Source organism: Arvicanthis niloticus, chromosome 1 (assembly GCF_011762505.2).
Source record: "Arvicanthis niloticus isolate mArvNil1 chromosome 1, mArvNil1.pat.X, whole genome shotgun sequence".
NCBI classification, from domain to species: Eukaryota; Metazoa; Chordata; class Mammalia; order Rodentia; family Muridae; genus Arvicanthis; species Arvicanthis niloticus.
The window spans coordinates 47,655,416-47,680,176 of NC_047658.1; the positions used below are offsets into that span (position 1 = coordinate 47,655,416).

Consider the following 24,761-nt stretch of genomic DNA (forward strand, 5'->3'; position numbering starts at 1 on the left):
TCCTACCAAGTACAGAATGGAAATACAGTCTACTAAATCACTTCTGGCCTAATTATGTGTTTAAATATTGGCTCCATTTTTGTTTTAAAACTAAAACAATATGTAAGAAGTCAAGAGGATGGGATGCGGACTGTATTCCACGTACTGGCAGCAGCAGAACCTGCATGTTTCTTTTACCTTGTTTCATCTGTAGTTGCTATCAACAAAAGAAAATCCCCTTGGAAAAACCAAACCATGTGTTATTGAAAAGCTTCTCTGCTTGGTGGCCTGTAATTCTCAGTCACCCTTGAAAATATAGTGGTCTGGTTTGGATGAATTCAAAATGTTTCTGTTACTTTTTGTTTTGCTTTTTTTTTTTTGATTTTTCGAGACGGGGTTTCTCTGTGTAGCCCTGGCTGTCCTGGAACTCACTCTGTAGACCAGGCTGGCCTCGAACTCAAAAATCTGCCTGCCTCTGCCTCACAAGTGCTGGGATTAAAGGCATGCGCCACCACTGCCCGGCTTTGTTTTGCTTTTAAACTGGAATCTTATCCAAATACCCGCGAGCGCGCGCGCACACACACACACACACACACACACAAAATTATAAGACCAGCAAGTCAGTAGAGACTCTCTGATCACTTCTCCCGTTGCATGGTAGATACAACAGTGAAATTGCTGAGGGAGTAATACAGACACCAAAAAAAAAAAAAAAAAAAAAAAATAGTGTGAGATCAGACTTAGAAACTGGAACTTAATCTTTAAAACAGACTCTCACCCCAACTTCCGTACTCTATAGACTGCAACTCAATAAAGTGTTTCAAGAAGCAAGTCTAGATAATGCTCAAGCAGGGCAACATGAGGTCTGGCTTCCCACACATGTTGCCTGTCACCATGCACTTATTTTTCAGCAAAATATATTACTAAATAGTTTCTTTTTCCCTTTTCTGTAATATTTTTTAACCTCTAAGGACTAGTCTTAGAGAGTCAAGTGATGAGGTGAGAGGGGGGTCGTGGAGGAGGGGGAAGGCTACCTGTGTTAGAGTTGTCAGGTCTGTCATCACTGTTAAAGAATCAGTTGACTTCTTGCCTCCGTTTCTCTCTGTAGTCAAAATGACAACACTCTTTTGCAATTGGTATGGTTCCTCTTTTAGACTTGGCTTCAAGATTTGATCTTTGGGGGCTAAACCATCTCCAGCAATGGAAACTCCAAAACTTGCAAATTCATAGCTCTGCAGATTGCAGTACGGTTCCCTTTACCGGGTGTTTGCAAGTACCCCAGTAGCCAAGTGTGTTAACATGCCAGCTTTGCAGTTAGTGGCTGTTAGCTAACTGTTAAATACACCTGCAGCTACTACCGAACACTATGACTTTGTCAGTATAAGCAGGGGTAATGAGAGAGAAATAGTCATGTGTACAATAGTGATATTGTACATATCAATACTATTTTTTCTATAAAAATAATGAACTTTCACTTCTTTTACTCTGTTTAGGAGTTATTTTCTCTTTTTTCTCAGTGCTGGAGATTGTAGGTCCCTGCACATATTAGGCCAGTGATGTAACCACTGAAGTGTCTACCAAGTGCTAAGATTATTAATTTCTTAATATGTGTTCATTAGACCATATAGTTATTCAGCTACTAACCAATACATATATTCAGTTGTATCTGAATATAGTTAGGAAATTCTCTCTGAGCAAACATGGTATAGATAGATAGATAGATAGATAGATAGATAGATAGATAGATAGATAGATATGAGAATACAATTATAATCTTGGGTTTGTTATTCCACATGTTTAAGCTGTGATTGCCAACAGTCCTTGGACATCAGAGTAGCCCAGAATTAGCTATTAGACAGCAAATGTTTCACATTCCTAGATAATATGTGTTGCCCAATAATGCCAAGTTTTTATGTGTATAGTTTTTATTATATAAGGAATTTAGTTATCAGTCCTGCATACATAACCTTTGAGTCATCTGTAACATGCAGACAATGCAAATGTATGGACTGAATGCTTTTCAGAAGGTTAGAAGCCCTAAACAGGAAGTGTAAGAGGAAGATGGGCAGTTTCTCTTTTGTTGTATTGTCTTTGAGCAGTAGTACTGTTTTCTGCTGAATAAATTTTGTGCATATTATACACATATTAAGACCCTTGGATACATATGTACTGCTTGTCTTCATAAAGAGAATGGTCTTCACACCACTGATTGGTTTTTATTTTTCTATTAAGTTCTCATTTTTACAAGGACAGCTTGAAGACACAAGGCATGTTTTAGACCAAAAGGTTACACTGGTTAACTTTATAGTGAGCCATTCAGGCCCAGTTCCTAGTTTCTGTGCCTTGTATATGAAGAACTTTCCAAGATGCCTAATCACATTAGGTTTTCATGCACATGGAGTAACCTAACTTCTAAAAGGATAGGTTTAGGAAAGTGAAAATTGATTTACTTGCATAGTACCCTAGTAGTATTGTGACCAGTCTCCTCCATTTTTAAATGCCCTTAGATTCTTTTTCCACAATATAGTTAAAGCATGTTAGCAATGGTTAAATCTAGACATATTAAATTTAAGAATAATAACTAGTCACCGTTTTACCATTAGCAACTTTGCTAAAATATTTTCTTATAAAACATTGCTTTATATGCAATTAGGAATATGTTTTTTAGTAGATGTGCTTTTTAACTTCCAGTATTGTGTGTGGTCTCGATCCTTGCCGTATTTCCCATACTATAATGCAAATGCTGTCCACACATGTATTTTAGAGTTACTTCAGTTTTCTTTCATTTCCTGTGTTCTTCAGGGTAGAGTGGTTAGCTTTACCAGCAGCATTCAAATAGTTAAGACTGTCTCAAGCAAGCTAGCAGCCCCAGCCCTCCCCTTATGCCCTTTCTCAACCAGTCCCTGGCTTCCTCTTACCGTTTTGCTAATGGTAGCTCTGAGCTGTCTGCCTGCCGGCATGAGCATCTCCTGTGAGAGAACATTTCCTGGCATGGGGGTCAAATCATGTCGGTAAAATGGGGTCGGCTTCCCGAAGTTCCTCTCATAACAGTGAGATTCACAGGAATAAAACATGGGCAGGTAAGAGCCAGACTTCTTCAAAGCACTGAATTACAGCGGGGGGGGGGGGGGGGGGGGAGCATGTGTAGTTTGTTGTTTTACTTTGTCCTTGGAGGAACTCCTCTGGATTACTGTAAAGGATGAGAAAATGCATTATTCAGATCTGAAGAACATTACAGTTCATCAGAGGCTAATCTAGCTGCCCTAGAGTTGTGCTGTTTGATTTTTTTTTTAATCATTGGTGTATGCTCTAAACCTTCAAACCCCCCCCCAAAAGAAAGAAAGAAAGAAAGAAAGAAAGAAAGAAAGAAAGAAAGAAAGAAAGAAAAGATGGTTTTAACAACAATTTACTCAGAGAAATCTGCAGCAAAAAAATAATTAAAAAGGATGTGTTCAAGGTGTGGTAATTCGGGTTCTATGTACTTTAGCAGTTACTAATTTTTGTTCAGAAGAGTTTCCTGTTTTGTAAAGTGGTTTTCCCCCATCCTGTCTGTTTGGGCTTTTTTTTTTTTTTTTTTTTTAATAGTGTTTAAGATGCATCAGTTTGGCTTTGGGGAGTTTGCTCCATGTATTCTGTTAAGGGAGAGTTTCACATGAATCATAGATTTTACAAATAGCCCATTTCATATATTGGGTGGGTTCTGAGCTTTTAGAAAATCAGACAGATTGAGTCCCTATTTGGTACTGAGCATTGCTTTGTGATCCTTTGCAACTCAAGGAACATTGCCAACCCTTTACAGTAAGTGTGGTGAATGAGAGCTGAGCTTTAGTGATCCCAAACTGCATCAGTTCCAGTTTAAATAGTTCCCGCTCTGTACTCCAACATATATTATTAGACATCTCTAAGCCTCAGTCTCTTCAAATATAAAATGGAGATAATTAGAACAGTGCCCTGTCCTAAGAAAATACACGTAAGTTGCTTATTTCAGAGCCTGGCACTTAGTAACTATTCATTATTATAAGTGTCATGCATTATCCTCTCTGTGGTAGAGTGGGAAGCATGATGCCCACCTGCCCACTGAGTCTATCTAGATGACCTCTGCAGGTAGCATTGATGAGTCACATGGTTAGTGATTGTCATGGTCACTCACTCTGAGAAGCTTGGGTATTTTTTTTAGATTATAATCCCAGTATATAACTATAGGTAAAAGTCACCTCTATGAATTTTAGCACTTCATGGATTAGTTTGTAAGAGAATTATTTCATTACTCTTGGGAATTCCCTACCCTAGGTGCCCAGTCTTTTGAGAGGAAATGGGTGCTGTAGTAATCAGCTTAAAGAGACAAGGAAGGAGGTCTGGGGAAGGTTCCTGGCAAGGCCTCTTGTCTTTCTGTACTTCTCTTTTTCCAAGCTTTGCAGCAGCATCCTTGTTACCGCTCCTGGGTTATTGTCTCCTACCACAAGTCAAAATATCCTTTCTTTCACTACAAAAGATTGTGCTTTTGTGTTGCGTTAGGAGAGTTAATATACTGATGACACTCATTTTCATTGAGGTATAAGTAATTTCTATAATGTATTAAATGTTACTTAGCATGTGCTAGGCTTTCTGTGTTTTACTTTTTTTTTTTTTTTTTTTTTTTTGGTTTTCGAGACAGGGTTTCTCTGTGTAGCCCTGGCTGTCCTGGAACTCACTCTGTAGACCAGGCTGGCCTGGAACTCAGAAATCCACCTGCCTCTGCCTCCCAGGTGCTGGGATTAAAGGGTGCACCACCACTGCCTGGCTGTGTTACTTCTTATTACGAACAAAAACAGAACTATAAATGGGTACATCTCCATTTGCAAGTGAAATGACTGGGGCTCAGAGAGATCATTCATCACAGTCCCACCATGAGTAGGACTTAGAACTGCCTTTGTTCTTAACCTCTGTGCACTTCTCTACCTGCCTCTCAGTGCCTGTCACCATTTGAACATTGAACCAAAATTAATATCTGCTAACCTACTGAGTTCTAATTAGGGGAAAAAAACAGTATATGTGGGGATATTTAATGGTTCTGATTAGAGTAAGGAAGGAAACGTCATCATTCCTTGGGGACATACATGTAGTTTGTAAAACTTAGAAAGGAACCTCACAGAACTTTTTAAACTATATGACATTGTTTTTCTCCTTCAAGCTGACCCAGAATTGCTACTATCCTTCCTTCTGCTCCTCTTCTAAACTGGTCCTAAATTCAGTGCTCCCTGTGTGAACTATGCTACACCTTACTAAGGAAAGCCCTTCCTTTGTAGGCTCTGCCCTGTTAATGTAAACAGCTCCTGATGGCTCAGAACTCATAAGTGTTTCAAATGCGATCTCGAATGTTTGAAAATTGATAAAATGTTGCCCAGGCATTGTTCCTCATTTCTATGCACAGTAGCCACCACCCTCCCTTGACCACTTGCCCTCTGTGTGTCCAGGTAAGGGGAAGGCTGTCCTTCTAGTGCTCAATTAACTGTTGATTCTTTTCTTTGCAGGAAAAGGAAAAGGATAAAATTAAGGAGAAAGAGAAAGAATCTAAAGAGAAGGAAAAAGATAAAAAGACTCTAAACGGGCACACTTTCAGCCCCATTCCTATTGTGGGTCCCATCAACTGCAGCCAGTGCATGAAGCCTTTCACCAACAAGGACGCCTACACATGTGCAAGTAAGAGACATGCTTCTTCCTTCCGTCCAATGAGGATGTCTTGCCTCATGAAAGCTGGTTTGTTTCTAGTTTCCTGTGCATCCCACCCCTGATCTGTTCCTCATTTGTGTAGAGAAGTAACTCGTGGTTGTTTTTCTTCAAATTTTAATTATGTAACATGCAATCTATATTTTTTATTCAAATATCTCTAGTTTCAGATTCTACGCTTATAAACCACCTCATATTGCAAGAAATCTAACAAATCAAAGCATACAAAGTCTTGAACCTTAAAGCTCTCAGATCCTTTGTCAGATCCTACACACTTATTTTTATGCTTGCCTCCCCCTCACACACAAATGCATGCATGCATGCACACATGCACGTGCAGTTAAGAGATTCAAACTCAGGGCCTACTATAAAAAAGCAATCTTACTTCTAAGCTGTTTCCCAGCCCTTGTGCATTTACTTTTAAATCTGGTCTTTTGGAATATGATCCAGCCCTTTGCCAGTATTAAATCATGATGGCTACCAGATGAGAGTGTCTGCATGAGCACATATGCTCTGTGTTTCTGGTATAGGACTTAGATAACCAGTGTCTGTGTCACAGCTACTTCATCTACAATTGCAACACAAAAGCAGCCATAGATGTATCAACAAAAAGACTTTAGTCCAGGAAATTTTCACTTATAGATGGCTGATATTTAAACTTTTGCATGGCATGTCATATTCATCTTTTCAATTCTTTTTCTTGTTTTTTAATTATTTTATTTACATTCCAGTCGTTTCCCCTATCCTGGTCCCCCTTCCCACAGTTACTTATCCCGTTCTTCCTTCCCTATTGCCTCCAAGAGGGTCCAACCTCCCCCTCCCCTGGGACCTCAAGTCTTTTGAAGATTAAGCACATCTTCTCCTACAGAGGCCAGACCAGACTATATATGTGTCGGGAGCCTTGGACCAGCCCATGTATGCTCCTAGTTGGTGGCTCAGTCTGGGAGCTCCCTGGAGTCTGGGTTAATTGAGACTGCTGGCTTTCCTATGGGGTCAGTTCTTTGTCAACCTTCTAAAATACAAAAGCCATCGATGGCTCATGGACTGCAGGATCAAGCAACAGGCCAAATCAAACTTATATACTATAACTTGCAAATATATTTCTAAGGCAGTATTTCTCAAAATTGTGTTGTTGTACACATAGAAAGTAATTATATTTGTAAAGCACACCAAGGTAAAACAAAAAAGCTGCTTTATTTAGAGGTGAGAAAACTGGAAGTCAGCCACTCTAAGCCCAGCACAACTAGGAGGCTGTGGTGACTTGTCTCATGTTAGACCTGCAACACATGCAGATGAGACAGTGGCTAAGCCTCACACAGTATGCTATGATGTCTTGTTTTCACTCATTTATTTTGTATTCAAGATAATCCATTACTCAAAAATAATTCAGTTTACTGAAATTAGAAAGTTAATGCAATGTATTTTTAATATATTCACACATCCCCAACTCTTTCCTTAACCATCTACACATCCCTAACCATCAAACTTGGAGATTTCTTCCTGCCACAATCTAATCCAATTTATGTTGCCCAACTAGTCTGAACATGTCCACCTACCAGGGGTCATATCATTCAAGAAAACTGGTTCTTTCTCTTGCAGGGGTTATCACATGCCAATAGCTTCTGAGCCCGTCTGTGATAGGATTTGGGCTTCACAGGTCTTATTCATAATGTTCGAATCACTTTGAGTTATACGTGCAAGTATCCAGAAAACACTGTTTCCTAGAGGATTTCTACTACCTCTGGCTCTTATCCTTTCTCCTCTTCCTCTCTAGGAAGCATCCCTGAGCCTTGTGGAAAGGGCTCTGATATGTAAATGTCAATTTAGGGCTGAGCATTCCACAGTCACTTAGTCTCTTCAGTTTAGGGTCTCTGTTAATTAAGGCCATAACTCTTGACTGCTAGTATGAAATTGATAGTCAAGGAATTTCATTTGTAAAGCAGACTGAAATACTTTCTGCTATAAAATATGAAAATGCTGGAAAAACTATATATACACATGCAGACACATTTTATTAATGTGGATTTTTTTCTTGCTTTGATCAGATATCAGTGACAAACAACTTAAGGCAGGGAAGATTTATTTTAGTTCATGGTTTTAGTAGTTTCTATCCATTACATAGACTGGGCATGGTAAAGCAGAATAGGCCACATGGTGTCTATTAAGCACAGATAATGCCTCTGCTGCCTGGCTTTTTTCTTTCTTTTTCTCCTTTGACCTGGACCCTACTCTATAGGTGGTGTTATCCACATTCAGGTTGAATCACCCCAGATTCCCTGTAGCTCATCTTTTTTTGTTGTTTTGTTTTTGTTTTGTTTTGTTTGTTTGTTTGTTTGTTTTGTTTTTCGAGACAGGGTTTCTCTGTGTAGCCCTGGCTGTCCTGGAACTCACTCTGTAGACCAGGCTGGCCTGGAACTCAGAAATCCACCTGCCTCTGCCTCCCAAGTGCTGGGATTAAAGGCGTGTGCCACCACCGCCCGGCTTGCTCATCTTTTTGACTCACTCAAAAGTATGTTTCTTCAAGCCCCTAAGTTGACAACATTAACTATTTCAAGTCTAGCCTTTATCAAATTGATACCCAAACATATCTCCTTACATCATAATATTCCATACCTGGTCCTTAAAGGTTCGTGGCTGACTAATAAAGCAAAATATATACAATCCCTGAAATCTTAACAGTGTTGTTCAGAAGTGCTAAGTTTCTTCAGAGACTTAAAGCAAACCCTTAGCTATGGGCTTTTATAAAATTAAAAAAGAAATTGGATATTGGAAATATACAATGGCACAAAGTATACATTCCCATATAGAAAAAGAGGTACAGCAGAATAACATGGAATTGGACCAAACCAAGATCAGTACCCAACATGGCAAATGTTAAATCATATAGCTATGTATCCACCACCTGAAGCACATAATGGTATGATGGGAGCCCCAGACATCCCATATTCCTAGGGTTTTTATTACATCCTTTGCTTCACCTCCATATTTTAATGCATTGCCCTTTGTGGGGCTTCCTTCAAGGATACCAACTCTGCTATACGTTGCTGGGTCTCTATGCCTTCCTTTGAAATCGGGGTAGAAGGCCTATGATTTCATAACTGTCTGCCTATCTACAAAACCAGCACTGTGTGAATAAAGTCAAGGACCGCCACAAGCTCAGGTAGTAGCCAGGTTCCCCTGAAACATGGGTGTAGTGGTCTCAGAATACACCTGAGGAAACACTTCCCTAACAGTGTGACAGTGCCACCTGTGCCTCAGATGCCTGCCATATAGTTACAGGATTAATGTTGGTCCTCTTGAGTATGGTCTTGCTTGCTTTGTTCCAGTCCCTCCTTGGGACAGTTTCCCTAAAGTCAGCCTTTCAAGTACTTCCTAACAGGTTGCCCTGGAAGCCCTGGAGTTCTCTTCTCAAAACAGCATTTTCTTTTTTTTTTTTTTTTTTTTTTTTTTTGGTTTTGGTTTTGGTTTTTTGAGACAGGGTTTCTCTGTGTAGCCCTGGCTGTCCTGGAACTCACTCTGTAGACCAGGCTGGCCTCCAACTCAGAAATCTGCCTGCCTCTGCCTCCCAAGTGCTGGGATTAAAGGCGTGCGCCACCACTGCCTGGCTCAAAACGGCATTTTCAAATGAATCAAAACTTCTTCACCCAGAACTGGAGAGATGACTCAGTAGTTAATTGCACTGGTTGCTATTCCATGAGACCCCAGTTCCATTCCTAGCAGCACTAACTGCTCACAGCTGCCTGTGATGCCAGTTTCAAGACATCTGATTCCTTCTGGATTCTTCAAGCACTGTATGCACACTCATATATGATTGATTGATTGATTGATTGATTGATTGATTGATTGATTTAAAAGAAAAAAACTTCATACCTTAGGGAGATCCAGCCAGTTCCTGAGTCCTGAGATGTCCTTAGAATCTTTCCTATTTCTTCAGTGTACTTGACTTCTTTTTGGTGGCTATGTTGTCATCAGCAGCTCCTGTTTCCTTGTCTCCATTTTGCACATACTTCAAAACTTTCTTCTATGCTTTTTTGCTTACAACTCTTACAGAGAGAGAGAGAGAGAGAGAGAGAGAGAGAGAGAGAGAGAGAGTGTGAGAGTGAGAGCGCGAGCGCGCATGTGCTATCTGTAAGCCACAGCCTGAATGCTGGATCTGTAAGCCACAGCCTGAATGCTGGGCTGCTGCAAAATTTTCTCCACTAAAATTTTTAGTCTATCACTTTCAAATTTAGCCTTATAAGTCCCAGGGCTTGCTTAAAATACAAGTTCTCTGTCACAGTTTAAAATGCATGCCATTAGTCCAGTTTCTAGTGTTGTCCTTACTCCTGTCAGAAACCTCCCCAGCAATCTTTCTATCCCTCCCCTATCAGCATTCTGGGCATTTGCACTCACAACACTGGCTAAATTATGGCTCAAGTACCTAGGACCTCTATGGGGGTTTTTGAAATGCTCACAAACCATTTCTGAAAAGTTTCTACATGGTTAGGTTAGCCACAGATCTGATCCTACTTCTTCATAGCAAGTACTTTTTTATCACTTAGACTTTCATCTCCTGACAAATACCTGAAGGAAACAACTTGAAAGGCAAAAGTTATATATTCTGACTTACAGTTCCAGCTCTTCTTCTTAGGAAGGGTGTGTCAAAGCAGAGCAGATCACATCATAGTGCCAAGGAAACTGGGAAATAATGCCTACACTGGCTACCTTTTCCCCTTCTTGTTTTATCTGAGTCCCCAGCCTGTGGGAGGGTGCCATTCACATTTATGGGAAGCCCCCCTGCTTAGTAACATTGTGAAAATGTCCATGTAGAGACAAGCAATGCATCTTTTCTAGTACAGTCAAGTTGACAATAAACAGGCAGAGGCAGGTGAATCTCTGTAAGTTCAAAACCAGCTTGGTCTACACAGCAGGTTCCAGGACAGTCAGAGCTACATCGTGAGACCCTATCTCAGAAAAAGGAAAAAAAGAAATAAACATTTTTACAAGAAAGGCATATATAATAAAAGCTGGAAATTAAGACACCTGAGTAGAGCCAAAAGTTTTAAAGGCTGTGGATATAGAAACATTGCATTTTATGACCTTCTGAAGCAGGAACCTGTCAATCTCCCCCGGACTCTGATTGGAACCCTACTGTACATAAGTCTGGGGTTCAGGTTTTTACCATTCTACGGACTGTAACTCATGAGCTAAGCATTGTACAAGATGTTTTGTGAAACCCCATTTAGGAATAGTGAAACCACGACTATCCCCAACTGAAGCAAAATATAGAACTACTCTGTGAACAAAGTAGCATACCCAGAGACTCCCCCAGAGAGGGGAACATGGAGGTAGGTGTCCTGTGAAGTCAAGCAATACAACTTAAAAACAACAGCAAAACCATAGGTGCCACAGATGGAAGCAAACCAGTCTTAGGAGCAATTAGTAGATATACAAGCAAGAGAGAAATGACTAAGTGGCTAAATGAATAGCCTCTATAGTGGAAGAACAAGGTTAAACAATAGAGCAGACATAAAGTTTCATTTGAAGGATCATTGTGGAGAATTTTAAATATTCCAAATGTCTGTATCCTCAGCATATTTAGATTTGTTTGCTTACAAAAGAAAAAATTAGCTTTTCTGTTTTCTAGGAAATTTTTATGGTTCCCAAAGGCTTTTTGTATTTAACTCGCTGATTATATGCTTGCCAGTCTTTAGAGGTGGTGGGACTAGTATTTTGGTACTGGGAATTGAACGTAGAGCCTCCCGTTTGCTAGGAAAGCACTTTACCACTGAAGTATATTGCCAGCCGTAGTATTTAATCCTAAAAGTAATGAAAGTGTCGCGTGGTGGTGTGTACCTGAAATCCCAACACACAGATGGCTGAGGCAGATGGAGTACCATAAGGCTTAAGGCCAAACTAGGCTACATAGCAAGATTTTGTAACAGAAATGAAACAAGGGCTCACCAGATCACAATGCCTGTTGACCTCTGGGTTGGATCCTCAGAGATCCACATGATAGAGATTGTCTTCTGCCCTTCACACACATGCCATAACGCACACAGAAAAAATATGTTTAGCTATAATTTTTAAATGTTTGGAAATAGAACAAGGGCAGAGGAGTTGGCTCTTTTGAGAAAAACAGTTGTCACACTGATATGAAGATATGAATTGAATCCTGAGAGCCCTTATAAATTTAGGTGCAATATCATGCACCTATCATCCAAGGGATTATGGGAAATAAGAGGAAGCAGGAGAATCCCCAGAAGCTTGTGAGCAATGGCAAACAACAAAGAGCCCCTATCTCAAACAAGGTAGCTCACTTGTGTTCTCTCTCCTCTTCCCTCCCTCCCTTCTTTCCCTTCACTTCCCATCCCTCCGTCTCTCCTCACCCCTCTCCCTCCCCCATCTTATACACACACATATATATAAAAAGTAATTCAACAAAGATCATTGAGAAATCTCCACAGATATTTTTAATTTATCTATTATCAAAATATACAATATATAATTATATATCCATATATAATCTTTCACATATATAAATATGTAGTAATGCCTATAAATAGCATGTTATATATAATATATTTAACTCAAAATTCTGTGACACATTTCTGGTCAAGGCTGTTTGTAGGTACTATTTTTATCATTACATAAAACTGCCACACACACACACAAAATGACCCACCATAGTAGTAGAAGAATTTAATCATTTGATGGTAGCAGTAAGGTTTGTGTATACCCATGTGCAGTTTGCTTCTTTGGAGGAAAAAAGTAGTATTATTATCTATTAAAATGGTATCTATTATCTTTGCAGAAAGTGGGAAATATGAGTAATCCGGGGATTTAGAATCCTTTGTCTTTTCCCTTCACCCCCACTCATATTCAGGATCTTCCCAGGATTCTCAGGAAATGTAGCATCTCTGCAGTTAGTCACCTACCTCCTGGGAAACCACTGTGCTTTTAGAAGACAACAGCTTTTCTTTTTGTTTAATAAAAACCCATTTTTCTGACCACTGGATAGAACTTCATAACCAGAGAGCTGTTCTCTCAGGCTCTGACTTATGATTTAGAAGGATCAAATGTAGGACATGACAGAGATGTATTATGATAGCTTGCAGTGACTTACTCCTGTCATCTGCACATTCGTGTATCTATCTACTTACAAATACTAATAGTTTGATAGGATGAACTTTTCAGTAAAGTAGTCATCTCTGAGACCACAAGATTACCATGGACCAGTCTGTCAGAACACAAAACCATTGCCTGAAGAAAGATCCTTTCTTGATCAACAAGAACACTTTATGTGCAGTTTACTGTGGAATAACGCAAAAGTGTTAATGTTAATGGCCACAAAAAAACAGTGAGCTGTAGAACGTCTGTGTGCTCTCAGCAGCCTACTCCTATGCTTAACAGAAAACCTAAACTCTCTGCTCAGAAATGTTTCAAAGTAAATGAATTGAGCAGAAACCTTAGGAGGAATTTTTTTCCCCTTAATCCAAACTGTACTCCTGGTTTAGGGTTAGTGGAGAAATAAATGTCTTTGCAGTTCTTCATTCTACACCATGTAAAGCTATCTGTGAATAATCAACTGTTCTCTCCGGCTGCCACAAATACTTTATTTTGTGGAAAGCTCAGTGGAGTCCTACAGATTAAAGAATTTGTTACATTCAAAGTTTTGAATCTTGCCAGCGGTTTTATTTTGTTTGCATTTAACAGATGTAAAATGACATTGAGGCTATTGTTGGTTTTATTCTGTTGTGTTGGCATCTTCTGGGTACTTTTGTGGCGAGTTATTTCTGTCGACTAAGACCGACTGGATCCTAAGTAGGAAACATTAGTTAGACCTGCATGATGGTTGGGTTTTTCTTTGGATTTCCTCAGAAGCAACAACTCAGTAACTGGATGGTTTCTGAATTTAGAACCAATCAGTTACTTCTGTGAGATAGTAAACACAAACAATTGCCTAAAGAAAAGATCCTTTTATTTAGGAGAAAAGAAGGTAAATAAAGTGTTTGAACAATAAACTCCATTCTTGATCAACAAGAACACTTTGTTTCACTCTGTTTATCAGTGTTCTTATAAAAACTGCTGTTAGGAACAGTTAGCCAAAGTGCCTTAGCTCTTTTCTGTGGCTTTCCTCTCATTTTGAACATCAGCATTGTGGTTATTAACACTGGCTACTAAGAACATCTCACATGGTTTTTGCATACAAGTACTATCAGTCCAGACCAGACAGCGCCTGAAAGTCCCCAGTGATTTTAAACAAGAAGTTGCAGAAAAAATTCTGGAGCATGTGTTTCTAAGTTGCTGTTAGTTCCATGGATTGGTTCAATTTTGTGTGTGGTTGGTTGGTTTGGCCTCGTTTCTGGGGGTGTTTCTTTTCTTGTTGTTAGAATTAGTTTTCCATTTTCCCATAGGAGGAAAATGTTTCTATTTGTCCTTAAAGGCCATGTGTCCTTAAAAAGGATCAATTTTTTTTTCCACATAGATTTTTGCTGCTAGTAGACAAAACAGTGCACTGAAGTACTTTAATATTTCTTACTTCAAAAGTCTGGCTGCATATGACAGTTTTCCTGCTGAAAAAAAAAATGCATAGTATGTAATGTTTCCCCAGAGATCTATCATGAATGATATGACAAAAAAAATCATTCCCAGGCATACAAATTTGTTCCATTTTCTTTTGTTAGATGTTCCCATGTAAAGGGGAGGGAGGGAGGGAGGGAATGGGTAGATGCAGACTGAGCTATTGGCTTTTAATTTCACAGAAATGTTGCTGGGCAGTGGTGGTGCACGCCTTTAATCCCAGCACTTGGGAGAAATCCGCCTGATTTCTGAGTTTGAGGCCAGCATAGTCTACAGAGTGAGTTCCAGGACAGCCAGGGCTATACCGAGAAACTGTGTCTTGAAAAACCAAAAAAAAAAAAAAAAAAAGGAAAGAAAAGAAAAGTGATCAAAGGTCAGTTCTGTGCCTATGAACCACTGTACTTTGTGACTTTTTGAAGAATTTTGAAATAATGAAATCATCCCATTACTGCTCTTAGGCACTGTTTTCAATATAAAGAAGACCAAATCAGCTTTTTCTTTGTTACGAACATTTAATAAATGTTGAGGTTCATTTAAAAAGAAGAAAGAAAGAAAAAGAAAAGGTTTAGTATAGATTAAGCACAGCCATTGAGAAAGAAAAGAACTTAGGCAAAGGCAATCTACATACAGCCAAGTGTGGGTTCCAGCTTCTCAGGAGAGCAGAGCCCAGATAGATTTTCTCTGGTCTTCCTAACAATGTGGTATGGTTTGTGGCAGTGTACCTACCTTCACGTCATGTGTTTTTAATTGTCTATTTGAAAACAGATGATACAGTTTTAAATTTTGACTCTGGCTGGTGTCCTTGGAGCTAGCGGTTTCTAATTCATTCACACCTAGCACTAAAAAATGTGTTGAGTCCAGGGCCGCTTGGTGGTAAACAGATAGCCATGCGAACTGTTTATCACTTCGACTTGTGGCTGTAATCCTGGACATAATAAAAATTTCAGCTAGGTTGTGGGTTTGAAGACAGTTAACTGAAAACATAAATTTCTGTGAAAAGTTCTACTGGAAGCACATTCAAGATGTAATTTTCACGTTTGTATCTCATGAAGTAGAATTGTTCTTAGATCTCAATCAGTGGCCCAAGAACCTGAGAACTGCCAAAGTCTGTTCAAAAGTAACAGTGCCCCCCGCCCCCCAAGTAGCATTTAACCTTCTGAGGTTTGTTGAATCTAGGTAGAAGGGAACAGAGGGGGCCAGCTTGGAAACAGTTTTGGTCAGAACTGGTTTGGTTTGTCACATTTACAGACCAGAATTAGTGCCAAGTTCTCAAACCAGTATCCTGTCTTACTGCCTGCCCATTGAGGCCCGGGACATGACAAAGTCAGAGTAAAACAAAAGAAAGGATGCATTTTGTAACTGTGATACTGAAATTAGTTTTTTATATAATGTGTTGCAAATGTGGTAAATTACTATTTTCAAAGGATAAGGGAATCTAAGGAGCTTTGGGAAGTAATAAAGTTTGATGCACTGGTGTTTTTATGTAATAGCTATTGACACAGATATTATACATGGACAATGTAATAGCAATAGGAACTTGTTTGACCCCTAACTTAAAATGTAGAAATATACCTAAGTGGTAGAATGCTTGCCTAGACTGAATGAGGGTCTAGATTTGACTTTCATCACCACAGTAAAGGAAAGAAACGTTTGTGTAACGTTTTGACACAGTACATTATTCTTCATTTTTAAAGAAATACACCTTCACAGTTAAAATTGAATTTTTTTTCTCTGTGCCAGTCTTTCTTCTTGCCTCCAAATAATCATTTATGTAATATATGGCTTATAATTCCCTCATATGAACAAAATGTAATAGTAATGGTTTGTTTACTGTTGTTGTGCATCTCACTTTGCAATTTGCTTTATTCTCCCCAATGTTCTATTGTAGAGAATTGAAATATTGAGCACATAGATGTAGATGCTGGCATTTAGCTCGTGTGTGGTACTTTCTTACATATTCAAGCTGTTCTGCGGCTTGGGATATGGAGTTATTTTCACTTTGTCTCAGACGGTGCCACAAGGGCATCCTCGGGTCTTTGTGTATGGCTCTAGACTCAGTGCTAATTCATAAAGTTGGCACACACTGAACCTCATTAGCTGTTGTTAAATGACTTTCCAAAATAATTGTATCAGTTTTAGATGATTAGTTTCTTCATTGTCATATCTTCACAGAACTTAAAATGAGGAATGTGGTTTTTTGTTTTGTAGATATGGAAACCAAGATTTGAGGAGAAGGAACTTATTCTGGGCTCATGGTGGTAACCAGAATTAGATCTAAATTAAAATTGGTTTGCATGCTATGTGTCCTCTTCTCGTTTGTGTTAATAAGTTGACACCATAACTTTCAAATATAGTCATGAAGATTATGTCAGGGTATTTGGCATAGACAAATGGGCTGTGGATCTGTACATACATAGACATTTGAATAATCATGATCTAGGTACTGCACTACAGAGTACAGTATTCTTAGATCAGGAAAAAAAAAAAAAAAAAAAAAAAACCTCACAAAATCCCAGTGCTGTGTGACTACCAGTGTTCAGGAAGAGACCCGTGACCCAAGCAGACATTGCAGAAACAACTACTGCAGAAGAAATGGGGAAGGCCTTCAGGATCTAGCTATCTGGCAGTCTCCTTCCTAGCAGCAAGTTCCTCTTAACCCGCAGTCCGTAAGTCCGAGCCTCCAAGTCCAAGAGCATTTTAACTTTGTTGGCTAGAACCAGGTTTGTGGTACCCCCTGAAGCAGCCGTACCTAGTGAAATGCTGTCTGATTTCCTGAGTAAGCCTTTCCCAGGAGACACACGCCTCTTCAGCTGTCCCCAAAGACAGATCTTTGGCTTGTTTGTGCTTTGCCTCTGGCCTCTTGGCACAACATGTTTTTATGACTTCATTGCAGCAGGAAGAGCTGATGACCTTTCTGAGGCACAGAGTGCATGGTTTACATCAGTGGCCCTTGTAGGCCACAGGAATGGAAAACTAAAAATACTTTGAGATAAAATGTGTCATTGGTAAATTTGAATCTGGTTTGTCTCAGGAAATCTCCCGTATTATCCTGAGTCAGGGTTCCCAGGGGTGGTTTGGGAGAGTTGTAGTTACCTTTATTACATGGCTTCTCACTCAGGGAGTTGGGTACAAAAGCTCAGGATATTTGAGACCTCAAGAAAGACTTAAGCTGGTAGTTCTTCCGGTCTTTGTCCTGAAAATTTAACAGCTCCTTTTAGCATCTTGATAAATTTTCTTATAATTTAAACATAACATTTTTTTATTATTTCTTTCATCGTTTGAAATTATATGTCATTATTATGTCATTTCCTTCTTCGCTTTCCAACCTCCTAACTCTTTCACATACCCTTCCTTTTTCAAATCCATGGCCTCTTTTCTCAATAATTGTTCTTTTTTTTTTTTTTTTTTTTGGTTGTTTTTTTTTTTTTTTTTTTTTTTTTTGGTTTTTGGTTGTTCAAGACAGGGTTTCTCTGTATAGCCCTGGCTGTCCTGGAACTCACTCTGTAGACCAGGCTGGCCTCGAACTCAGAAATCCGCCTGCCTCTGCCTCCCAAGTGCTGGGATTAAAGGTGTGTGCCACCACTGCCCGGCTCAATAATTGTTCTTAAAGATGTGCCTGCATGCCTGCTCAGTAATGTTAGTTGTATGTATGCTTTCATGGTTGACCAGTAAGTAGGCAGGTATTGGTTAACCAGTCAATATGCTCTTCCTTAGTTCTCAGCACTCCTTAGTTTCCTATAGTTTTTGTATAGGGTTGAATCCTCCATGGTCTTTCCCTGTCCACATTAGCTTGTCTGTTGTTGTTGTTGTCCTTGTTCAGCACATGTCTGGAAAGTCATATTGGTGAGATTTTTATGGGTATATCTTCTGACATCCTAGGAGACACAGTCTCTGGCAAATTCTCTGATCTTCAGACTATTAGAATCTTTCACCCATCCTGGGCAATGTGCCTTTGCCTTAGGTGTGGCAGTTGTTTTGTAAATGTATCCATTAGAACTGAGCTCCACAACTCTATATTTTGATTGGTTATAGTTTTCTGTAATGACCTTTGTCTCTTACAAAGAGGGGCTTTCTTGATGAATGGTAAGGATTACACTTATCTATCAGTGTAAAGACAAATATTTAGAACATAGTTAGGGATTTTGCTGATTTTATTGAAGTAAGTAGTGGTTGTAGACTCTCCCCCAAGATCCATGACTTCACTAGCCATAATTGGCTAGGTTTTTATCTTGGTGAGTGGGTCTTAAGTCCAGATGTGAACTCTTGGCTACTCCTACAGTTTGTGAGCCACTATGTACCCTTAGGATTATCATACATTGCTGGTCATTGTGATACCTGCTCCTGAGAGAGGAGATTTACAGGTTAGTTCAGCTCAAGGTTTTCTGGGCCCTCTAGATATAATATCTTGATGAAAGACATTTGAATTTTAGTTTTCATAACCTCTCAGGCTTCCTGTCTAATAAATTGCTGACTCTTTGGTTATTCACAAACATATCTGCTTTCTAATAAAGAATTGTAAATGTAATTGTAAAATGTGCTGTTGGTTATTGGTAGTGTGTGTGTGTGTGTGTGTGTGTGTGTGTGTGTGTGTGTGTGTGTGTATCCTCCTTGCAGCAGTAGTAAAGTATCAAAATCCAGGCCCTATTAGTTTTCTTGTTGTGACCTTCCCTTATGCTTCCTTTCCAGGTTGCGGTGCCTTTGTTCACAAAGGCTGCAGAGAAAATCTAGCCTCCTGTGCAAAGGTCAAAATGAAGGTAAGATATTTCTAGCTTTTAGAATACTCAAAATTCAATGATTTAAAAATACCAAAATCAGTTGGCCATGGTGGTGCACTTTTAATCTCAGCACTTGGGAGACAGAGGCAGGCAGATTTCTTCAGGCAAGGTCAGCATGGTCTACAGAGTAAGTTCCAGGACAGCCAGGGCTGCCCAGAGAAACCCTGTTTCAAAAAAGCAAAGCAAAAATGCAAAATCCCCACATTAGAATTTAGATTGTAGTAGGTTTTGTTTGTTTGTTTGTTTTAATCATTTGGTGACAAAATTGAAAGCAAATTAATCTACACGTAGTTGTTTATAAAAATGTTCAGTCACCTTCTTGATCAGCACACTCAAGAATTTGAGACTTTGAATAAAGAAAATACTAAACTAGAGACCCAATCTTATAATCCCAGCACTTGGTTTGATGTTAGCCAATTTATCAGTGAAACCCTGTCTCAAAAGAATTTTTAAATGGAATTTTTTTTAGAACTTTCATATGCTAAATATTTTATTGTGTTTCTGTTTAAGTGATTGTCTTAACTAGCTCTGCAAATATCCTCTGCTACTGGAATCTCTAGCTTCCCCATCTAGAAGCATGAGGGCAACAGGTGGAAATCAGAGGCTTTTGATATGTGATGAAGAGGGGGAGGGTCTCCTTCAATTAGAACCAACCTACCTAGTCTTTTCTCCAAAGGTACTTAATAGATAGCAGAGATGATATAATGCAAGGAAATACCAATATTGGTGCCGTATGGGCATGAAAGCTTGCCTTTTGGGTAGCCTGTGTGATTGTCACTGTTGTCAACCACACATGAAATGTATTTCTTCCTCAGAGAACTTTCGGTATGTCTACACGGATGCCCATCAGTAACCACATTACTTAGTGCAGTGGTCTCAGTCTTGAGTGTTATCGGCATCTCAAAAATCTTACTTAGCCGGGCGGTGGTGGTGCACGCCTTTAATCCCAGCACTTGGGAGGCAGAGGCAGGTGGATTTCTGAGTTCGAGGCCAGCCTGGTCTACAGAGTGGGTTCCAGGACAGCCAGGGCTACACAGAGAAACCCTGTCTCGAAAAACCAAAAAAAAAAAAAAAAAAAAAAACCTTACTCAAATAAATTTGCTGCTATAACCCCTCCCCAAAAAGGATTTCTGATTCTGGAGTGGACTGAGGAGTTCCCGAATGATACCAGTTATCCTCAGTTATCCTCAGACCTCATTTTGGGCCATGCTGGACTAGTAGGAAAATAGCTAACTTCTGTGTCTGGGTCTTCTCAGCTCAGTGACGTATATATTTTGATTCATGCTGTACTTTAAGATTTTAGTTTATGCAAAGGCTTGAAAATTATACCAATTTGAATTTTCTTTTCTCCTCCAAAACTGGAGGCTCCTATAACCCTCAGCTCACGGGTGCTACCTGTCACCCATCTCTCTCAGCTTTCTCATCCTGCTCTCTTTCCGTTTCCCATAGTGTTTAGAATCTTCTGGGACTACATTTTTCTGCTCTTTTTTTTTTTTTTTTTTTTAATGATTTGTACTTCACCCTCACTAGAACATAAGCAGGAAGGCAGGAATCTTTGATGGATTAGTACAGTAGACTGAGTACCTAGGACAGTGTCCAGTACATGGTAGAGTCTTAAAATTAGAAAGACTGGATGGCAAAGAACAGTCCGTGGGTGTTCAGTGGCTGCTGTTGAAATGAGAACTGCATACCAGATGACCACTGGTTCTAGCATTTTCCCACCGCTTCCATCACTCACCATCTGTCCACTGGCGTCACTCTCTGATAAGACTGTGCATGCATGGGGTTCTGTAGAACAATGACCGCACAGAGAATGGCATCTCTTTTGTATATCATTATAATCTATATGGAAGCATTCATTTTCAGTTAGAAGTGATCTATTTCCTCTTAGTGATTTGTTTCACAGTAAGTGCTTCAGTTCGTAATTTGTCAAAGTATTTTTGTGCTTGCTCCCATGAAATTTAACTAAAATTAGCATTCTACCTAAGAATGTAACACTTTACAAACACTAGTCATCAAAGAAGCAAATGAACAGGGCACAGATGTTTCTGTTTAGTAACTGACAGTACAGTGGAGATATGAACAGGTAATTTCTATAAGCCAGAAAAGGCTCTGTACACAGCTTTGGTATCTGTAGCAAAGAGAAAGTACTCAGATCATCTGGAAATGGAAGAATGCTATGCTGACACAAATGACCAAAAAAAACATTCCTGGGATGGGGTGGGGACACACCTAAGCACTTATCTGCAGTTCTTGGTGAGTCCAAAGGATGGCAAGTGAGGCTGGCCATGGCCCAGCACAATGTTCTCTTTTACTCCAGGCTTCTGGAGACTTGATGGAGGATGAGTTTACAGTGTGATCTGCATGTTTACCTTCTCTTCTTTTTAGCAGCCAAAAGGGAGCCTCCAGGCCCACGATACATCATCACTGCCCACAGTCATCATGAGAAACAAGTGTAAGTAGCTCAGTACACCTCTCAGAAGTGTACTCAGATATTTTGTTTTATACTTGATGCTTTTGCTTGCTTGTCATTCTTAATCAGGATTGTATTAGGTTACCAGTTTATCCTGCCACATTCAGTGACCAACAATTTGCATTACACCATCAAATCCTCCTTGAAAGTATCTGTCAAGCCGGGCGGTGGTGGCTCACGCCTTTAATCCCAGCACTTGGGAGGCAGAGGCAGGTGGATTTCTGAGTTCGAGGCCAGCCTGGTCTACAGAGTGAGTTCCAGGACAGCCAGGGCTATACAGAGAAACCCTGACTCGAAAAACCAAAAAAAAAAAAAAAAGAAAGTATCTGTCATAGTGTGTGCATCAGCTGAGAGGTGCACTGGAGTTCATATGTGTGAGAAAGTTACTCCTGTGCTACTCAGTCTCCTCTTCAGCACCAGAGAAAACGGTTGGTTTTAGTACCGCACAGCAGTATGACTCAAATGAGATCTTACTGGTTAAACTTCATATAGCCCATGAAATTATATAAATGATTCTTTTGTTGTTTTCTTTCCCAGGGTTCTCAAATGTTACACAAAACTGAGTAAATTCTATTCTGTCATTCACACTTTTTTTAAAAAAGAGAACTGTATGGGGGACTAGGAAAGTGACTCAGGCAGGTAAAGGTATTTGCTGCCAAGCCTGACTAGCTGAGTTCATTCCCTAGGACTGACATAGCAGAAAAGAACCAACATCCACAAGTTGTCTTACACACACACACACACACACACACACACACACACTTTTTAATTGAAAACACTATTTTAAGTTGGATACGAGAGCTGAGAAGACAAAAGAGTTTGCCTCCAAACCTGGCAAAGTCTTCAGAACCTGTAAGGCAAAGGAGAAAACCAGCTCCTACAGGTTGTCCTGTGGCTTCCACATAGAATCTGTGGCATGTGTGTACACACATGCATACAGAATAAAATTTTAAAATCTAAAAACAAACCAAAACTAATGTTTACCATCTTGTATAAGATTTACCTTTAGGTTGACAGTTATTTCTGTGTAGTATATTTAATGCATAGCTTTCTGCTATATCTATAGTCATGTATATCTTTGAAGAAAATCTGTTGATTTGTACATTGATACATTAAATGATGACATTGTACATTAAATGATGACTTACACTTTTATATTATTTCTTCACTCTGTCATTTTCAGAGGTATTGTAAGCTGTTGTTTCAGACTGCTGCATGATATATTTCATGTGCATACATTGTGTTTTAATTACTTCCAACAACTACCATAAACAATGTACTAGTAATTATCTATGAGTTGGCTTCATGGGAACCTGTGTGACATATTTATGTAGTCCTAGGTCTAAGGAGCGGAAACATGCAGCTACTAGAGCTTGATAGCTCTTCCAGACTAGCCAAATGGCGGACTACAGGTTTAGCAATGAACACTCTCTCCAAAAAAAAAAAAAAAAAAAAATTAGAGAAGCTACTGAGAAAGACATCCCAACATGGACTGTCATGGGCAAACACACAAGAGATCTTCTATAACCTTTAGGTACAAATTGATCTTTAGGACATTTAGGGCTATGCATAGCATTCTGGTTCTCATTGCTAGCCCGTGTGTGTGTGTGTGTGTGTGTGTGTGTGTGTGTGTGTGTGTGTGTGTGTGAATGTCCTCCCTCTACTTGCTTCTTCCTCTTTCTCCTTTTTGCACTAATGCTACATGCTTATTTTTCTCTTCATTCATTTGACTCTTCCCATTAGAATATCCTGTTTTCCTTCTAACTTGTCTGCATCCTCACTGTAGCCTTCAGAGCTACTGTTTCTTCCTCTAACACTTTACTTACTCACTGATCACCTTTCTGAAACACTTAGGATGTGCTGTGGACGGCCCTTAGGATGTGCTGTGGATGGCCCTTAGGATGTGCTGTGGATGGCCCTTAGGATGTGCTGTGGACGGCACTTAGGATGTGCTGTGGACGGCCCTTAGGATGTGCTGTGGACGGCCCTTAGGATGTGCTGTGGACGGCCCTTAGGATGTGCTGTGGACGGCCCTTAGGATGTGCTGTGGACGGCCCTTAGGATGTGCTGTGGACGGCCCTTAGGATGTGCTGTGGACGGCCCTTAGGATGTGCTGTGGACGGCCCTTAGGATGTGCTGTGGACGGCCCTTAGGATGTGCTGTGGACGGCCCTTAGGATGTGCTGTGGACGGCCCTTAGGATGTGCTGTGGACGGCCCTTAGGATGTGCTGTGGACGGCCCTTAGGATGTGCTGTGGACGGCCCTTAGGATGTGCTGTGGACGGCCCTTAGGATGTGCTGTGGACGGCCCTTAGGCGCGTTCTACAGGAAACCCTCGTCTTTCACTCCCTTTGTGCTCCCTGCATCAAGGACCAGTCATATTGTAGCATACCCTGTTCCTGGGCTTCTAGTGTCTAAATAGAATTTGAATTAGAAATTAATTATTGTGTTATTATTTAATAAAGGTATCCTATAATGTTGTAAAATTATACAAGTCCCCATATCTTATTTTCCGTAGCTCTTGACCCTCCCAGGGATAAACATATACAAAAACTTATATCTGTGGCAGGAGCTCATTTAACAAGGAAAAACAATTGAGTGCTCACATGTAGTCATTTTAGAATAGAGCGCCACTTTCCTCTTTGATCATGCTAAGGAAAATCATGAGAATAAATAACTGTATGATATTAAACAGGTATTAATTTTTCTCTATCCATAAACTCAAGACGTTGATCAAAGTACATGCTTTCAAATAATGAGCAGAGGCTGAGGAGATAACTCAGTGATTAGGAGCACTTGCTGCTCTTCCAGAGGACCTGAGTTGAGTTTCCAGAGCTTCAACCTAAGTGGTGGCCTGTGTCTTTAATCCCAGCACTTGGAGGGATCTCTGAGTTCAAGGACAGCCAAGGCTACACAGAAAGAGCTAATGTACTTAAAGCATTTTATGTCTTTGTGGCTTCTCTGAGATAAGTCAGCACTAGGGTGGGTTCTGGGGCTTGGAAAGGTGATGCTTCAACTAATATCCTGCCTTCCCTTGCAGCGTCACAGCCCAAGGAGCGCCCTAGGTCTGCAGTCCTCTTGGCTGACGAGGCCACTGCTGCACCCATGTTTACTAACAGACGGTCCCAGCAGAGCGTCTCCCTCTCTAAAAGTGTCTCCATACAAAACATCACTGGGTAAGTGTGTTTAAAGAGGTCACCATTGACATCTGGGTGACAAGAACATAATAGTCACTTGGTTTGACCCGGGGAGGGAGGGAGGGAAAGA

General features: G+C 40.0%; 1 protein-coding gene across 10 annotated transcripts in view; it reads left to right on the forward strand.

Moving 5' to 3' along the window:
* Window positions 1-24,761, forward strand: part of Akap13 (A-kinase anchoring protein 13) — a 290,953-nt gene that overhangs the window by 234,065 nt on the left and 32,127 nt on the right. For all 10 annotated transcript variants that reach the window (XM_034496611.2, XM_034496621.2, XM_076935986.1 and 7 more), the window contains 4 exons: window positions 5,490-5,658; window positions 18,934-19,001; window positions 21,411-21,477; window positions 24,535-24,670. In XM_034496611.2, the coding sequence (XP_034352502.1) occupies window positions 5,490-5,658; window positions 18,934-19,001; window positions 21,411-21,477; window positions 24,535-24,670 (440 nt within the window). The remainder of the gene's footprint in view (window positions 1-5,489; window positions 5,659-18,933; window positions 19,002-21,410; window positions 21,478-24,534; window positions 24,671-24,761) is intronic.